This window comes from Chrysochloris asiatica, unplaced genomic scaffold (genome assembly GCF_000296735.1).
Source record: "Chrysochloris asiatica unplaced genomic scaffold, ChrAsi1.0 scaffold00003, whole genome shotgun sequence".
NCBI classification, from domain to species: Eukaryota; Metazoa; Chordata; class Mammalia; order Afrosoricida; family Chrysochloridae; genus Chrysochloris; species Chrysochloris asiatica.
This window is the reverse complement of record NW_006408521.1, coordinates 407,047-425,273: the sequence shown is the minus strand read 5'-3', so window position 1 is coordinate 425,273 and position 18,227 is coordinate 407,047. Positions and strand designations below refer to the sequence as shown.

At 38.0% G+C, this 18,227-nt stretch overlaps 1 protein-coding gene across 1 annotated transcript in view; it reads left to right on the top strand.

Annotated features, from left to right (window-relative positions):
• The first annotated feature begins 282 nt into the window (after positions 1 to 282).
• PHYHIPL (phytanoyl-CoA 2-hydroxylase interacting protein-like) overlaps positions 283 to 18,227 on the top strand; it is a 53,147-nt gene continuing 35,202 nt past the window's right edge. The window contains exon 1 of the mRNA XM_006831096.1: positions 283 to 488. Within this exon, the coding sequence (XP_006831159.1) occupies positions 383 to 488 (106 nt within the window). The 5' untranslated portion in view covers positions 283 to 382. The remainder of the gene's footprint in view (positions 489 to 18,227) is intronic.

Genomic DNA, 18,227 nt, shown 5'->3' with positions numbered 1-18,227 from the left:
CGTGCGCGCAGAAGGGCGTGGCGACGGGGGAGGGGCGGGCACCGCACGCCAGCAGGTGGGCGCGTCGCTTTGCGCGCGTGCGCGCGACACTCTTTCTCCTTCACGTTCCCCGCGCGCCGCGTCCCCTCCCCGCCGGGAGCGCGCGCCTCCCGCCCTCTCGCCAGGTCCCGCTGGGTCTCTCAGAGTGGCACACTCCTCCGAGCTCTTGCCACGGCCGTTGTCTCGGCCGCGGCTCCCCAGCCCGGCGGCTCAGTCTAGGCCCCTCAGAGCGGAGTCCCCTCCTTTTGCCACTCCCCCCTCTTTTTCCCGCCCTTCTTGCCCACCGGGTCCGCGAAGAGAGCCTGGATACGAAGCAGGCGGGCTTGAGAAGGGTGTTGGAAAAATGGAGGTGCCGCGCCTGGATCATGCCCTCAACAGCCCCACCAGCCCCTGTGAGGAGGTGATCAAAAACCTCAGCCTGGAGGCCATTCAGCTATGCGACCGGGACGGTAAGAGCGGCCGGGACGATGAGGAGAGGGGCCGAGCCCGCGCCGGGGCACCGCGGCCGCTCCAGCTCAGCGACGCTGCCCGCCGGGCGGCAGGGTCTTTTGTTGTTCCCCCCACCTACGTACAAATAAATGCAGGTGCGGGCTTTCCCCCCCCCGCACGTCCCTTCAGACCCCAAGACAAAAGGACCCCGGGGCTCGCGCGTTGGCGCGGAAAGTCTCCGTTTTCCCCGACCGCTGTGCCCTAGACGCCCGGCTTGGCTGACGGTGCCGGCTCCCACCCGCGGCTCCTACCAGGTGCCAGGCGTTTCCGATCTTTGCCGCAGTCCGGCTTTCCCGGGTCTCTGGCGCTGAAAGGGAAATGCCCTCTGGATGCCAGGTGCTTCCAGTTCCTCCCCAGCCCCTAACCCTCACATTAGTGAGCATCTCTGCTAAGAAACTTATCAGTTCCTTGTGTAAATCTCCTGTGTGCAGACTCGGCTAATTTAGAAGTCTTTTGATCTTCTCAAAGTGAGATTGAGATGACTGTTTTACAGTGAAGTGACAGGAAGGAGGGAAAAAAAAGTGTATTTCAGCACCAAGGACAGACACAGGCTTCATGATTCTGGGCTGTGCTTCAGAAACTGTCAACAATCTGTAAAGGAATTGGCCTAATACATCAGCTGTGATTCAAACTATGCAGCGAGTACTCACCATTGTGTGTTGATATGAAATCGTTTATTCGGTTGTTAAAGTTGGTTGTCTCCGAAGGGAGGAAATTGATGGAGTGTTACAGAGATAAGCTAGTCCTGTGTGCAGTGTGGGTAGTTACAGTGCTTCTGTATTCGGTGCATTAGTTGGAGAGTCAGTGCCATGAGTCAGAAATATGGAATAAAACTTCATTTGTAAAGAAGTCGTCTGATTAATAATGGGTTGGCCAAATGACTGTGAATTTGTACATCTGACGAAGGAGAAATTCACATGTGGTCAAGAGGCAGGACCCTGACTTGACTATAAATGAAATTAATGTATATCAAAGGTGGTTTCATGCAATTTTTTGCTCCGGCTATGTGACGATACTGATGTGTTCACAATAAGGTCTTAAAATTTATCAGTATGTAATCCAAACAGAGCAGGGGTCTCCGTTCCAAAGTCATTTAAATGGTAGTAACTCGGTTAGATGTTGTTATTTACTATGTTTAGTCAGCTAAGCACTGAATTCGTTTATTAATAAATTTAGGAAACATAATAATTACTCCTTGAAACCAAAGCCATTTAAAATAGTTTCTGAAACAGTATGAATGTATAAATACTCTTGCAAAAAATCCATAAAATTCCTTTATTTTTACACTGTTTCCATCACTGTAATGGTAGGTACATATTATTATGGATTCTAAAATTAATAATTCTTGTATTTCATTATACGTGTATATGAGGATTATTTAAAATATATCATGTAAGGAGTCATTTCGGTTTTAGTGTATGCTTTTATGAAATTTCTTAATGTTATTGTAAATTGTAAGGAGATTCTGAATTTAAGTTGTTTTGAGAGGACACTAAGAATCTAGGAAAGATATTTCATTTCCATTTACTTGAGTGATTCATCATAAGCTCATTTCAGTAGTAATTGGAAATAGATAATTCTTTGTTGCCCTCACCCCAGGGATCTCAGTCCCTAAAATTGCATTTGTCACACATTTCAGAAACTATTAAGAAAAGCAGGGGGTTTGTTTGTTTTAAGTTTACAGGACTAATGATGTAGTGTGCAAAATGTATGCGGCCTGTCCTTCTAGACTAGCAACTATTTTATTCTGATATTGCTTAGCTGTTTCTATTCATATTACTTGCAAAATGATCAAATGATATAATACTTAGTTTTGGGGAAGAGGTGCCTGTACTGTTACTTATTGCAGCAGACATCTAATGGATTCAACACAGATTAATAAAGTAGGGTTTCATTTTATAAGATGGCCCAGAAAATACAAAGAGCTAACTCTTACGTTAAAAGAAGTACTCAAATTCAGAAATAGCTAATGTAGAGAGGTTGCTAAAGGTTTAACTTATATTTATAATTCTGTCACCTGTCATTTCTAAAAATGTTAAGCAGCTTCATAGGAATACTTTAGGGGAAATCTTTTTACAGAACAATTTATAGAGTGTTGCACTAAACATATCAATCAGACCTTATTTAGCATAATTTTGTATTGAGAAATTTCCCCCTAAATGTTCTTTGCTCCTTCCTTCTTTTTTCCTTTCCTTCCTCTTATGTCCCATTATTGACTTCTGTGTATTTGCATATATAAAACAGAAAGGTAAGACTATGGTAGAAGAACATAGCAGATTTGTGATGCTAGCTTTTCACTTTCCTCACTTTTTTTTTTTTTTTTTTAAACTCTCCTACTCATCTGTTGAAAATAAGGAGAAATACAATTCCATGAAAAACGAAATAGTAGAATAGGGGAAAAGTATAATACAGTTAATTGTTAAATAGAAGTTTCCTTTTACCTTTGGCTCAGATTTTTCACTTTATCTTTTGCATATTGCAGTAACTAAGAGCTGCATTTGTTGTGAACTGGACAGTGTGTTGTTTATATTTTCCTGGCTCACCTTTTTTTGTTTTGGTCTGTTACTTGACTATTGTACTGTAAATTCATCTGTTCACAGTTTTAGCAATAATTCTAAATGGTTCTTCATAGTTTCTCTAAGTATTTAATAGTTTTTATAAAATATAGTATACAGTCCAAGTGATCATGCAATTCTTTTTCAATTAAACATAAAGGTTATTTTATACACCCATACAACTTCATGGAGGGCCTTTCCCAGGCATGTGGTACTTGTACAAGGTCGTTGTGTAGGTTGTTACTTGTAATTCAAAGTAAGAAATCTTCTGAAGATGTGCTGTGGATCTAGTGGTTTTAAGTTTGAAACTACCAGCTGTTCCGTGGGAGAAAGATGAGGCTTTCTGCTCCTGTAAAGATTTTCAGCCTTGGAAACCCTGTACAGGGTCGCTATGAGTCAAAACCGACTGCACGGCACATAACAACAACAACAACAATGTAAATAGAAGAGTTTTTCTCTTCTTTCATATCTACTGTGCATACACAATGTTTTTTACTTGTGGCTCAAAAAAAAAAGGCATAAATTTCTCACCTGGAAGATCAATAATATGGGAACCCATCTCCAGTTTGTTTCATCATGTAGCTACTTTAGACCCTCACTGACCTGTCACCAAACAGAACAGTCTTCCTCTATCCCTAGAATTTTTCATTATTTCTTGTTCTCTTCATATTTTTATCGCTCTTACACACACACAATTGGCTGCTTCCTTTCCTTTCTATAAAAGAAAGATTTATCTACAGATTGCCTTATATAGTGCCAAGTTCTCTGCACCCTTATTATAATAAAACATAAGAAAATGAAGGAAATAAAATACAAAATTAATTTTGTGGTACAGCACTTAAACCCACCTTGAAGGCTTCCTAACATTACAAATATTATTTCTACAATTAGGGTATTTTATGAGTGTCTGGAACACTTTATGCAGTTCATCATGCTAGTCAGAGAACACATTTATTTCAAAGGAATTAGACAGAAACTGACATTTTCCTGTCTTTGTCTTTAATAATACTCCTATGGAGGAAAGGGGGAGGGGAGGCCTTCTTGCTTCTACATATTTTAAAAGATACTTTGAATTTGGACTTTTTCATATCTCCTTAAGGTTATATGTCAATTTGGGCTTCCTTGTTTATTCTTATTGACGTGAATAAAATGGATTTGAACTTTGGGAACAAAGTAAAGCAAAAATGCATATCAGCACGGTGCTCTATCCTTAGATGATGCTCATCTTTAGTGCCATTTTTTCTGAAGCAACTATCTTGGAGGAGTACCCATAACAGTTACCTTTAATAGCCTTATTTCAAACTACATAAAATAATCATTACTTCAGTATGGTGGTTGGTGGTGGGTATGTGCCGTGGAGTTGATTGCGACTCATAGCGACCCTGTACGGGGTTTCCAAGGCTGTAAATCTTTACGGGAGCAGAAGGCCTCAGCTTTCTCCTGCGGAACAGCTGGTAGTTTTTAACTGCTGACCTTGTGGTTCACAGCCCAATTCGTAATCACTATGCTACCAGAGCTCCTTATTACTTGAGTATAGCGTAGTGATAATACTGTTTTAGAATCAGATAGACCTTTTCTGGAATGGTAACTCTTGATAGATGTGAAATTTTAGGCAAATTACTTAATCTGTTTTAGCCTCAAGCTTTCCTCATGTAAAATGGGTATTATAATTCTTATCTGGGAGGTTGTGGAAATGACTAAACCAAGTGTTACTTATGTAATATTTATCACAATTCTTGTCACAAAATGGATAATAGTAGCTATTATACAACCTGGAGTCCTGGTGTGACACAGTATGATAATGCACTGGACAGAAAGGTTGGTTCGAACCACAAGGTTGGTGGTTTTAACTCGCCAGCCACTCCTTGGAAACCCTATACAGGGTCGCTATGAGTCAGAACTGACTTGACAGCACTTAACAACAACAACAAACTATACAACATACCTTTGTAAGTTGACCTAATTGCACAATTTCTTTTAGTTGTGTGTTGTTTAAATTGAAAATCCTTCTTATGCTATTTTAATTTATTTCATTAATTACTGCTGCTGTTGTTGTTGTTGGGTGCCATCGAGTCAGTACCGACTCATAGCAACCTTATTATGCACAGCAGAACAAAACACTGCTCAATCCTGGGCCAACCTCACTATCGTCACGCTTGAGCCCATTGATGCTGCCACTTTATATTAGTAGTAAATAGAAATGATAAATTCTGATCTTTAAAAGGACAGTAACTTTTTAAACCACAGTTAGAGTATTCTCACCTCTTACCTCTATTTTACCATTGCATCAGAATTACCCTTGTCAGCCTTAATCCTAAAAGCTGTTTTCTTTTCACCTTCTAGCTCAAACCTAATGTTTGCAGCTTCTCGTTGCCTTGTGACTTTGATTCATGCTTTGGATTGTTATTTGTGTTATAATCAGAGTCCTCTTTTGTTCTCACTTTATGATTTTTCTTTATCTTTTTTTTTGAGGATAAATCTGAACTAGCACGTGTGACCTCTAAAGGTATTTATTTGATCCGGCTATGACTGTAAAAATGTTGTAAGTTACCAGTTTTTGTTGTTGTTGTTGTTGAGCGCGGTCAGGTCGGTTCCAATTCATAGCGACTCTGTACAGTGTTTCCCAGGAGTGGCTGGTGAGCTTTCCCAGGAGTGGCTGGTGAGCTAGAGCTGCCGACCTTGAGTCCAGCACATTAATCTATGGCGCCATGCTGAAACTCCAAGTTACCAGTAGCAGGTATGAAACAAAACAAAAAAATAAAATCTGAAGCAAAAAAACAACAACAAAAAAAAACCTTGAAAACCACTAGATCTTGTTAAACCAATCATATTCTTGGTAGGGGTTCTAACTCATTCCTCTACCAGGGAAGACCAGGAATGTTAGAGTAACAGTCACATCAAAGGATATGTAGCCAGACTCCCTCCAGTGGTAGAATGACTGATGTATCATAAGTAGTGCTTTGTTGCCTAAGTTGTCAGGTCAAAATTCACCACATATAGAACACAGTATGGGCAATTTCCAAGTTACTTAGTTTTATCTTCGCTGCTATTTTCTCCTCATTAGGACCAGTCTTGCTTTTTATCTCTAATTATGTGAATATAACTTCCTGATTACTTTAAATTTTATTCTGGGCCTTAGAAATAGTAGCAGCTGCCCATCTATCATCCTTTATTACTTACTAGCAAGCTTAATACTTCTAGTTTCTGGGTCTCCTCTGCCCTCAGTAGATGTATCATTTAAGTCTGTAGAATTCACCCCATTCTTTAACTGTTCAAAATATATTATTATTGCTATTCAGTAGTTAAATAGTGATGTATTGAATAAGCTTTATTTTTTTTACACATACATTTTGTTTCAGAAAGACTTTTAGCAGATATTTTTAGAAGAGTTGGAGAGGGTAGGCAGGAAAAATACGAAGCATCAGAATGCTTGAGAGATAGATGGATGAATAGATAGATAGATAGATAGATAATAAAAGAAACCCAAGAATAATTATCAATAATTCATGATTGCTTGAATATTTAGGCAAACATAAAATGATCAAGGGTAGCTTTAAGATTTACAGCCTGGGAACTGACAAGAATCATTGACAAAAAAAAAAGGAAAAAATTAAATACTGTTTAGAAAGCATGATGACATTACATTTTCACATCTCAAATTTTAGATATCAGTAAACATCCAGATATATTGTAAGCTGTTTTTCAGGGAAACTTCTATCTCTCCCATATATATCACAGCAACGATGTTATGCAATAAGAGAAGTTGGAAGAAGATACTGATAAATGACCAAATTCAGCTGTGGATGTTAACAGTATTAATTGTAATTGTAAAAACTTGAAACTCTAGCATGAGTAAAAAATGAACCGTCTCAGAAGCAGGAACAAGTAAAGCTGAGTGATGGTTAGCAAGGCTTACAGAGCAGGGTCCCTCCAGGCACTTCATTGGAGGAATTTTTGCCCACTCATTGAATTAGTCAAGTGCCTTCAGGCTGAGGCTTATGTGTGTCCTGTGGGCATTCATCAGCAACCTTAAAGGAGCTTTGTAACATTGCCCCTGCAGAGAGAGGCCTGCCTGTGGACACAGCTGAGGAGAGGCCGTCCTGACTGGAAGAACTGTGCCTTGAGCATTTCTGACCCCAAATTGTAACCTGTTAATATCCCTAACTAAGTATGGTGTCCAGTTCTGTGTGACCATTATAATGAATTATCACACCTAGCTAAGTAGAGCGTGCTATGGTAGAAATGGTTTGGCATCGTTTTCTTGACTTCCTTTTTTGTTGATTTGTTTCCACTCCTCAGACTACCCATAGTTCAATAGTAATGCTTTGAGAATTATTATATGGGAACTGTGGCTTGACATTTAGGAAGCGTTGTGAAATAGAAATTATTGAGTCACCTGTATGAAAGTATTGGGAGTTTTAGGAGATGTGTTTTTTGTTTGTTTGTTTGTTTTGTGTGTGTGTGTGTGTGTGTGTGTATTTTGAGGGACTGAGTAAAGAATAAAAAAAAATTGAATTATGTTAAGATATTGGAATCTAACATTAAGAGATTCCGTGGTCTCATGGATTGAATTGTTTTTCCCCCACTCCATACACACAAATATGCATCAGATCAGCTTGGCTTTTAATTCTCAGTGGTTTGGCAGTTAACGGTGTAATATGACAGTTTTGTAATGATCCTCTATGATGTAACAAGCCAGTAAGAGGATTAAAGAAGGAATGCAACATCCTTAATCTCATCACAGTCCTGATCTGATAAAGGGGGAGTTTCTCTGGGGTGTAGTCTACAACATCTTTGACTTACAAGAGATAAAAGGAGACAGAAGTGAGAAGAGATCAGAGTGCCCTTACTACCACCAAGAAAGAAGAGCTGTGAGTGGAGTGCCTCCTGTGGACCTGGGCTCCATGTGTTATGATGCTCCGAAAGACTGAGCCCAGGACAGGTGGACATCTCCAAGGAATGCTGGACCTGTAGATGCTGAAAGGAGACAGCCTTTTCCCAGAGCTGACAGAGAAAGAAAGAAAGCCTTCTTTAGAGCCTACATTATGAATTTGAACTAGTATCCTGAACTGTGAGAAAATAAAATTGTGTTTGTTAAAACTGTCCATTTGTAGTATTTCTGTTAGAGCAGTATTAGGTAACTAAGGGAGTCCTGGTGTGGCGCTGTAGGATAAGCTCTGGATCACAAGGTCAGTTTAAACGGCAAGGTTGGTAGTTCATGAACTACGAGCCACTCCTTGTAAAACCTATACAGGGTTGCTATGAGTCTGAACCAATTAGACATTTAACAACAATAGGAAACTAAGACACTTGACAACATAGTTCTCAAAAATATTCATTAAAAATTGTTTATGTGTTCTGGAATAAGAATTTAGAATGTAGAGAATAATTGTTCGTAGAAGCATATATGCACAAGGAGATGAACTTGGGTGAAAAGGGAAGATTAGGATTTGATTTTAGTTTTAGTGTGACCTCTAATGAGTTTGGTATTTCACTCCTTGAAACAAAAACGTGATCAACTTTGAACCCAAAAGATAAAGTAGATCTACATTCCAGGTTTGTTAAAATGTAAACAGGAGCTCTGCGGTTTATAGGTGCTCAAACAATGTGAGGTGAATGAAGACTATCATTTTCTGCCGTATAATTAACTTTGTTCGTGATGTTACAACTATTATGGCCGAGTTTGTGCTCATTTTAAAAGGGTTGCTCTGTAGTGATTTTTTAATATATACTATTTGTTAAGATTGTGGCAACTGGTGTAAATAAATCTGTCTTTTTGTTTCCTATTGCCTGTGGGAGTGTTACCATCTAATAATAGTAAGAAAGGCTTGTAGCTTCCTGAGACATAAAGTCATTAGAGATAAGACAAAAGATTATTCAGTGTTATTTTTTTAATCTTTCTTTTTTTTTTTTGAAAATAGTATTTTATCTTCCATTTGTCTGAATGTTGCTGAATCTCAGCCTTTAAAAATTTTTAAGTTGATTAAGATGCAAATAAGAATCATATTGAGTTATCTACTATGTGATATGGTTATAGTGACTGCATTTTTCATTATATCTATAATGCAGAATTGTTAAGTGTTATAGAGTTGGTTCTGACTCATAGCGACCCTGTAGTGGGTTTCCGAGGAGCGGCTGGTGAGCTTGCAGTTCAAAGTGGCCTTGTAGTCCAACACTAACCCGCAGTGCCACACCAGGACTCCATAACGTAGTAGTAGTATTGTTGTTGTTCAGTTCCGTCATGTCGGTTCTACCCATAGTGACCCTGTAGAGGGTTTCCAAGGAGTAGCTGGTGAGCTTAATGTCAGCTTGAACCTTGTGGTTCAAACTGATATGAAACCACAGCACCACACCTGTATTCTATAATGTAGAATTGTTGTTGTTGTTGTTAAGTGCCGTCGAGTTGGTTCCGACCCATAGCGACCCTGTACAGGGTTTCCGAGGGTGTAAATCCTTACGGGAGTAGAAAGCCTCATCTTTCTCCCGCGGAGCGGCTGGTAGTTTCGAACCGCTGACCTTAAGGTTCACAGCCCGATTCGTAACCACTATGCTACCAGAGCTCCTTATAATGTAGAATTAGGGCCAACAAATAAAATTACCTTGACCTGCTGACTCTTATTGTAAGTAAAGTTGTATTGGAATAGAGAAAGCCACACTCATTTGTTGATATTTTTTGCATGTATTGCTGTCTTCTTGCTATAATTGTTGTTGTTAAGTGCCGTCGAGTCGATTCCCACCCTAGCAGCCCTGTATAGGATTTCCAAGAAGCGGTTGGTGAGTTTGAATCGCCAACCTTGCAGATAAGCTGACTTTGAAGTCTAGCACATTTACCCACAGCGCCACAGCAGAACGCCCTGGCTACAATATGAGAGTTGGACCAGATAACCCCTAAAGCCTAAAAAATACTGTTTGGACTTTTTTTTAAATAGTAAAAAACACTTATTATCATGTGAATTGGGAAACAAAATGTGCTTTAAATAGTACATATTTGGGGAGAGGGTACATACCACACTTCCACACAGTTATAACCAAAGATCTAACATTTGTACATCTCAGACATCTTTTTTTGATTGTTATTATGCCATGGATTCATAGGGAATAGGTTCTAGCAGTTCAGGCTCTTTTCCATTGGTTCTCGCAAAGTGTGCGTCTCTCGAGGGCAGAGCAGGCTGGTGCTTTAGTTAGAGCCAGGTTCTTTTGCCTTCGCCTTCTTTTTCTGATCATTTTCCTTCACTTACTTCAGAAAGCAGTCTCGGCTCTTAGAGTGCTTAATATGCTCAGTGCTCACATTGATTCTCTTGGCAAGAATCTTGCCCTTTACTTGCTTGTTCACAACAATGCAGACAGATGTTGGGTCACATTGTAGTCTCTTCTGGTTTTCAGGTGGTAACACAGGTTTGGCATGTCTTTTTGAATTTTGCTTATTCCCTTGATGTCTATAATATTGCTATTCTTGTAGATGAACATGTATGTGGCCAAAGGAACAACCCCATGTTTTCTGAAAGGCCTCTTTCCCTTGTGTATGTCATTTTGGTGGCTGGTGGTTCTGGCCAAAAAGCTGGACTTCTATAGAAAAAGTTTGTCAACCCCTAATAATAGAAGATTGAGAAAATAAATGGCTGTCTTTAAAAAGGAGTAAAAGTATAGACAAAAGAGATTCTGGGGGGGTGCACACTTGGTTTGTTGTGGTTGCTGTTACTTGCTGTCTAGTTGGTTCTGACTCATAGCGACCCTTAAAGGGTTTCCAAGGAGTGGATGCTGGATTTGATGCTGGTCTGGTGGTTAGCAGTTCAGTGCTTAGTCTACAGCTCCATACTTGGTTTTCTTCTATATATTATCAGGGTTTGAAATGAGGCAGGTCAGGCAGAGCTGTGGGAAGCTGAAAAACCTTACCAGTCAACAGACCAACTCTATGTGGAGGCAGTCAAAGATGGGTGGCCATCTGTGTCATTGGGTTAGAGATGCAGTGAGAGGAACAAACTCTAGTTTTAATTTTAAATCTAGTCTTGAGAGTTAAGTAGAAAGAATTGCTAGTTATACACTAGTATTTCCTGATAGATTTCACTTCTATTAATAGCTGTGTTTTTAAGGTCAAAATGATGTGAACTTTGAGAAATGTGTGTAGTATATCGATCGGTACATATTAAAATTTTATGTACAGAGTATATGCTGCTAAGCTCATGTTTTCTTTAAAGAGAGTAAAAGTCATCTTTTTATCTTCTATGGCATAATAGAATGCTTTAAAAGCTAGCTATCTTTAGTAAAGGACCAGTTTTTTAAATTTTAATTACTTATCTCACTGATGAATATATTATGAAATATAATAAAAATGAATTGCTAGAAAACAAAATACAAAGTACAAACCAATTTTTTATCACTTACGGTCTAAGGCTCAAATCTACCTGTATTCTGCTCCTGTAAAGGTTATAGTCTGGGAAACCTTATATTGTGGATTTAGTTTTAGAGTCAACAGACATAAAAATGACTCACATTTCTGTAAAAAGTTTTTAACTACTTAATCTCAATTTTCAGATTTAGTTTATCACAGATAACATACATTTTTCAGACCTTTGCTTATGGGATGGACCACACTTTGAGTAGCACTGGCAAGATGACAGTGCGATTCTCTTCTTGTTCAATATTATTTTATACTAAACTCAACACTTAAGATTCCCTTTGTTTTTTTGGGGTTTATTTGCTTGCCTTGTGTTTTTCCTATTTCTTTTTGCATGCATTCCAACTGCAGAATCTGTGTTAAGTACAAGATGGTTAAGGGGTAGGGAGAAACCAAGAATATGTATAACTTGGAGCCTGCGTTCAAAGGTTCACAGTTCAATTAGGGAGACAATGTATTTAAAGAAATAAATATAATATTGTATGATAGGTACTGTGTTGTTGTTGTTAAAGTACCTTTGAATCGATTTCGACTGGGGAGCGGTCACTGATGTTGGGGTTAGCGGCCCAGTGCCTATCTTATAGCAATGTACCAATATAAACGAGGAGGTGGTTAATTCTATCTTGATCTCTCATGGCTTCACAGAGGAACATTTTTCTGGGTATTGAAATAAAATAGAATAAAGATTTGCTAGGAGAAGTGTAAGGACATATTTGGTAGACAGAACGAGAGACATGAAATCATGTACTGGGAATACATAGCATGTGGCCTTGCTGGAGGAAAGAAGTATACCAGGTGGGAAATAAGGCTGAAAATTTAGTAGAACTACTTAGATGATGCTATGATTCAGAGTTTGGACTTTACTGTCTTAGTAGATTTCAAATGTTCTATTTGGTAGAGAAACCTCATTTAAAAATAATTTTCTTCAGAACTCTAATAAGTAAAAGTAGCATTTTATTAGTGTACATTTTAAAGTCAATGAATGGGTATAGCGAGAAGTTAAAATTAGCAGTTAGTTTGAAAAGTGCTACTTTATATATAGCAACCTAAGCATTCCTTTATCTTCAGTATTTTATTTTGCTTTCTCTGTGTCTAGGAAATTCTGACTCATAAAAATAAGCAGTGGCAACTTACGAAAGTTTATAACTTATACTATCTTCTCAGAATACTCTTCAAATAAATGGATCCAGGATTTACAACAAAAAGATGTTTGAAAAATTGATCCAGAACTGAAAGAAAAAATGGAATTGTTTTTGAAGGTTGAATCATGAAAGATACTGATAAATTAATGAGTAGATGTTCCATATGAAGATTGTTGATATACTTGTTTCCTGAGTTAACTAACTTCTTCATTGTTCTGTGAGAAAATTGTTTTATCTTTAGCATTCTTCAATATTTGTTTATTTTCATAACATTGAAAAAAACTAAAATCTCACCTACCTTCACATCTGGAGTCCCTGTGGCACTACAGGGTAAGCACTCGACCACACGGTTGGTTTGAATTGAAAGGTTGATAGTTCAAGCTCACCAACCATTCCTCGGAAACCCCTTAACAATAACACCTTCATATACTGATCTTTGTTCAGATTTCAGAACAGTTGAATATACCATAATTACATGTTAAATCTGAACTGTAAGGATCAGTGTCATTACTGACATTTGTCTTCATATTTAAGCTTGGTTAACATTGTGACCCTGTATTATCAGCTTGAGTTTCTTCAGCTATTTAGTGAGTTAGATAACTAAGTTGGTTTGCACAAAGTATTAATATTGGAAAGATAAAAGTGTTTTTAAACAAGTAAGTCATATTTTTCCTTTGAAGTATGTTTACCGTGCTTCAGGATACCCAACTAAGTTTAGAATTGAAAATGAATCCTAACATTTTCAGTCCATGATGTTATAAGTAGTCAGAAAAACACTTCAGTGTTAATGATAGTTTACATGTGATAGCTTAAACTGTTTTGAAATATTTTATAAATATCTAATTCTTAAAAATATGTACTTATGAATTGATAAAATAGGATAACAGTTTTTAAAGGAGCTACCACTCATGAGATTTACAGTTTTGTGGTGCTGTAGGATAAGCTGTAGGATGAGCACTGGGCTGCTAACTGCAATGTTGGTAGTTCAGACCCTCCACCTGCTTCTTGGATACCCTATACAGGGTTGGAACCAACTTGATAACATTTAACAACTAACAGCAACCACTCATGAGATTTACTATTTTATTTTTAAGTGTGATATACTGAACACTTTAAAATACTTGTTCTTAAGTGCCATCAAGTTGGTTCCGACCCATAACCACACATAAAAGGTTTCCAAGGAGTGACTGGTGAGCTTGAACCGCCGACCTTGAGGATCAAACCAACTTTGTAGTCGAGTGCATTAACCTACAGCGCCACACCAAGACTCCAAAAAGTGACTTTAGACATTAAAATTTTCTTCTCCATTCTGTTTTCAGAGTAGTATATATCATCCTTTAATTTCTGATTTTTTTTTTACAAAAGCAAATGGATATTTTCTTTCCAGTTAAATGGGGAAGGCTTTTAAATAATTTAAACATTTAACTTAATCACTTGTATATGAAAGGAATAATTTTTGTTTTCTTCTCTACATTTGTAGATATGGTACAGGTTTTTGTTTTTTTTTGACAAATAGCTTTTCTAATATATTAATTACAATATCAGAAATGTAGATTTTAGTAAGCTTTTTCTTAATTTCTTCGTAGGTGATATGGTGACATTGTTCTCAGCACATTTTAATTGTCAGACTTATAATAATGTCAGGCACACAGTTTTGTTTCAAAATTATGAACCACATCAAAAACCATATTACTGTTTTATGAAACCATATTATATAAAACCTTCTCAGAGCTTGTCAGTGTTTATCACCATAAAGGAAATCATAATGATAGTTGACTATTACTGTATTTTATCTTTGAATGGCTATGTGTGAGAGCTTTTGGGTGTTTATGCCATTTTGAACATAGTTTCCAGTATGACAATACTTATAGCTGGTAAGTTAGTCCTGGTGTGGCACTGTGGGCTAATGCGTCAGACTGCAAAGTCATTTGAACTGCAAGGTTGGTGTTTTAGGCTCACCAGCTGCTCCTTGGAAACGCTATACAGGGTCGCTGTGGGTCGGAATCAACTTGACGGCACTTAGCAACAACAACAATGTAGAAGGACTTGGGAGCCCTGGTGGCATTGTAGGATAAGAATTGGACTGTTAACCACAAGGTCGGCAATTAAAATCTAGCAGCTGCTCCGCAAGAGAAAGATGAGGCTTTCTGCTCCCATAAATATTTACAGCCTCAGAAAAAGGTTGCTATGAGTTGGAATCGACTCAATGGCACTTAGCAACAACAAGCCATATTGTTATCAATACATCTTATTGTTATTTTTGTTTTCTCTTATTTTGTTTTGAAAAAGCTATACTAGAGAAAAATGTTAGCTCTACCCCAAACTTAGAATGTTTCACAAATATAATTAGAAAAGTACACAAAACTTGTAATAAGTCTTTGATATATTTAATTTGTTCTCAAAAGAGAAGTCATGTGCCTGACGCTTCCCTGTCAATTACTGGGCACAGTATTAAAATACGTAAGGCATGTTTTGGTAAACGTTTACTTGATCTTGTATGTAATTTCTGTCTTGAATTTTAAAAAGAAATGACTGGGCCAGAAACATGTATATGTATATTTTTTATATAGTGTGCTATTTTGTTCACTGAGGTAGCAGGTAAAATAAATTTTGATGTCTACCCAAAATCATGTGATACTGTCAGCGTAGTTTAATACTAGGTCAGTGGTTCAAACCCATCAGACACTCTGCATGAGAAAAGTAAGGCTGTCTGCTCTCTTAAAGAATTGTTGTTAAGTGCAACTGAGTCGGTTCTGACCCATAGCTGCTTCTTGGAAATCCTATACGGGGTCGCTATGGGTCAGAACCGACTCTTCGACACTTAACATATGCAATATGCAGATGATACAACCTTGCTTGCTGAAAGTAAAGAGGACTTAAAATACTGATGAAGATCAAAGACCACAGTCTTTGGTATGGGTTGTACCTCAATGTAAAAAAAAAACAAAACAAAACCCAGAAATCCTCACTACTGGACCAGTAAATAACATATATATAAATAGAGAAAAAATTGAAGTTGTCAGACTTCATTTTGCTTGATCAGCTATCAATCCTTACGGAAGGCAGTAGTCAAGAAACCATATGACATATTGCATTAAGCAAATGTGCTGCACAAGACATTGCAGTTCAAGTGGCTTTGCAGTCTGACGCATTAACCCACCACACCACACATAAGGTTTTGATATTATAAATAGTTTGTCTTCAGACATTGTTTTTACCGCTGTGCAAAATCAGTGAAGTGTAACTGTCTTATTTGGTTATATGAGGTTAAGTAAAAAAGTACTCCTATAAAACAATACAAACCTTAATTAACCAAAATAACAAAATATGAAGCAGTTCTTTCTTGACAAAACTCCTTTTAGTTCTATGCATGTCTGAAATTTGTCTTTCCATCTCTCCAATCCTTCCCCCAATAGTTCTTTGTTCTTTGCTTTGAATTACATCAAAGTGGGAGTTTTGGCATCAGTAAGTGACTCAAATCGTGTTTTTTTTTTAAGTTTGGGGAACAAAAGGAAATCTGAAAGGGTAAGATCATGGCTGTAGGGTGGATGGGTTATAATTTCTCAATGAAATTTCATTGTTAAAGATAGAAAAAAACTCCTAGGTACAATTTTCCTTGCCTATTTCTCACAAAGGTAGCTTGCAGTTTTCTTAAAATGTCTTCATAATAAGTCCCAGGATTGTCTAGTACCCTTTGGTGGTGGCGATGGTGTGCTGTGGAGTCAGTTCTGACTCACAGCAACCCTGCATAGGATTTCTGAGTCTGTAAATCTTTTTTTTTTTCTTTTTCTTTTTTTTCCCCTGAGGCTGTAAATCTTTACAGGAGTAGAAAGCCTTATCTTTATCCCATGGAGCAGCTGGTAGTTTCATAGTACTGACCTTCAGGTTAATAGCTAGACTCGTAATCACTACGCTACCAGAGCTTCTTCCAGTACGCTTTGGAATCCCCAACAACAGTTATCATAACTTTCTCTGCTGATTTCTTTGCCTTGAATTTAACTGACCTAGCAGATCCTGTTGGAAGTCATAATTGTGATTGGATCTTGCTCTCTAAGTTGTATGATAAATCCAAGACTTATTCCTGGTTAAGATTTTTTCCATGAAATCATTTTCATTAGTTTTGCTCTTGCTTCAAATACTGATAGAAAAAGGTCAGCTCTTTGAATTAGGTGATCGTCACTTAATGTTGTTGTTGTTAAATGCTGTCGAGTCGATTTCGACCCATAGTGACCCTGTATCATCCAGCTAACTAAAATCTTGGTTAAATTGTTTGCTTACAATTGAAAATGCCAAACCATGTGAGAGGCCAACATCAGTAGCTATCACATAAATGGTAATTCTGACTTCAACCATAATTTCTTTATCTGTTATGGTTGATGGTCTGTCCTCTTTTGGATAATTTTTGACTATCCTTAAAGTCTTCCTGATGAGTGGTGGCTACCACTCGTCTGTCAGTTTGTCATACTGTGGTGGCTTGTGAGTTGCTGTGATTCTGAAAGCTATGCCACCAGTATTTTAAATGTTAGCAGGGTCACCCATGGTGGACAGGTTTCAGATGAGCTTCCAGACAAAGACAGACTAGGAAGAAAGAGTGACGAACTACTTCCGAATCGCTAGTCACTGGAAACCTTATGAATAGCAGAGAAACACTGTCAGATATAGTGCCAGAAAATGAGCCCCTCAGGTTGGAAGAGCTGCCTCCTCAAAGTAGAGTTGAGCGTGATGATGCGAATTGAGTAAAGCCTGTGGGAGAAAAGCCCACAAGACCTTCATTTGCTGATGGGCCACAACTCAACATGAAGAGAAACAGCTGTAAACATCCATTAAAAATTGGAACATGGAATGTACGAAGTATGAATCTGGAAAAATTGGAAGTTGTCAAAAATGAAATGGAACGCATAAACCTCATTATCTTAGGCATTAGAGAGCTGAAATGGACTGGTATTGGCCATTTTGAATCTGACAATCACATGGTTTACTGTGGCGGGAATGACAAATTGAAGAGGAATGGTGTTGCATTCATCGTCAAAAAGAACATACCCAGATCAGTCATGAGGTACAATGCTGTCTGTGATAGGATAATATCCATGCGCTTACAGGGAAGCCCAGTTAATACTACTATTATTCAAATTTACACACCAACCACTAAAACCAGTGAGGACGAAATGGAAGAATTCTACCAACTTCTTCAATCAAAAAATTGATCAAACATGCACTCAAGATGTATTGATCATTACTGGTGATTGGAATGCAAAGATTGGAAGCAAAGAGGAAGGATCAGTAGTTGGAAAACATGGCCTTGGTGATAGAAATGATGCTGGAGAACGCATGATAGAATTCTGCAAAACCAATGATTTGTTCATTTCAAATACCTTCTTTAGACAGCATAAGAGATGACTATACACATGGACCTAACCAGATGAAATACATAGAAATCAAATTGACTACATCTGCAGAAAGAGACGATGGAGACTTTGCTCCATATCACCAGTCAAAACAAGGCCAGGGGCAAATTTAAACGAAAGCTGAAGAAAATGAAAACAAGTCCACGAGAACCAAAATATGACCCTGAATATATCCCACCTGAATTTAGAGATCATCTGAAGA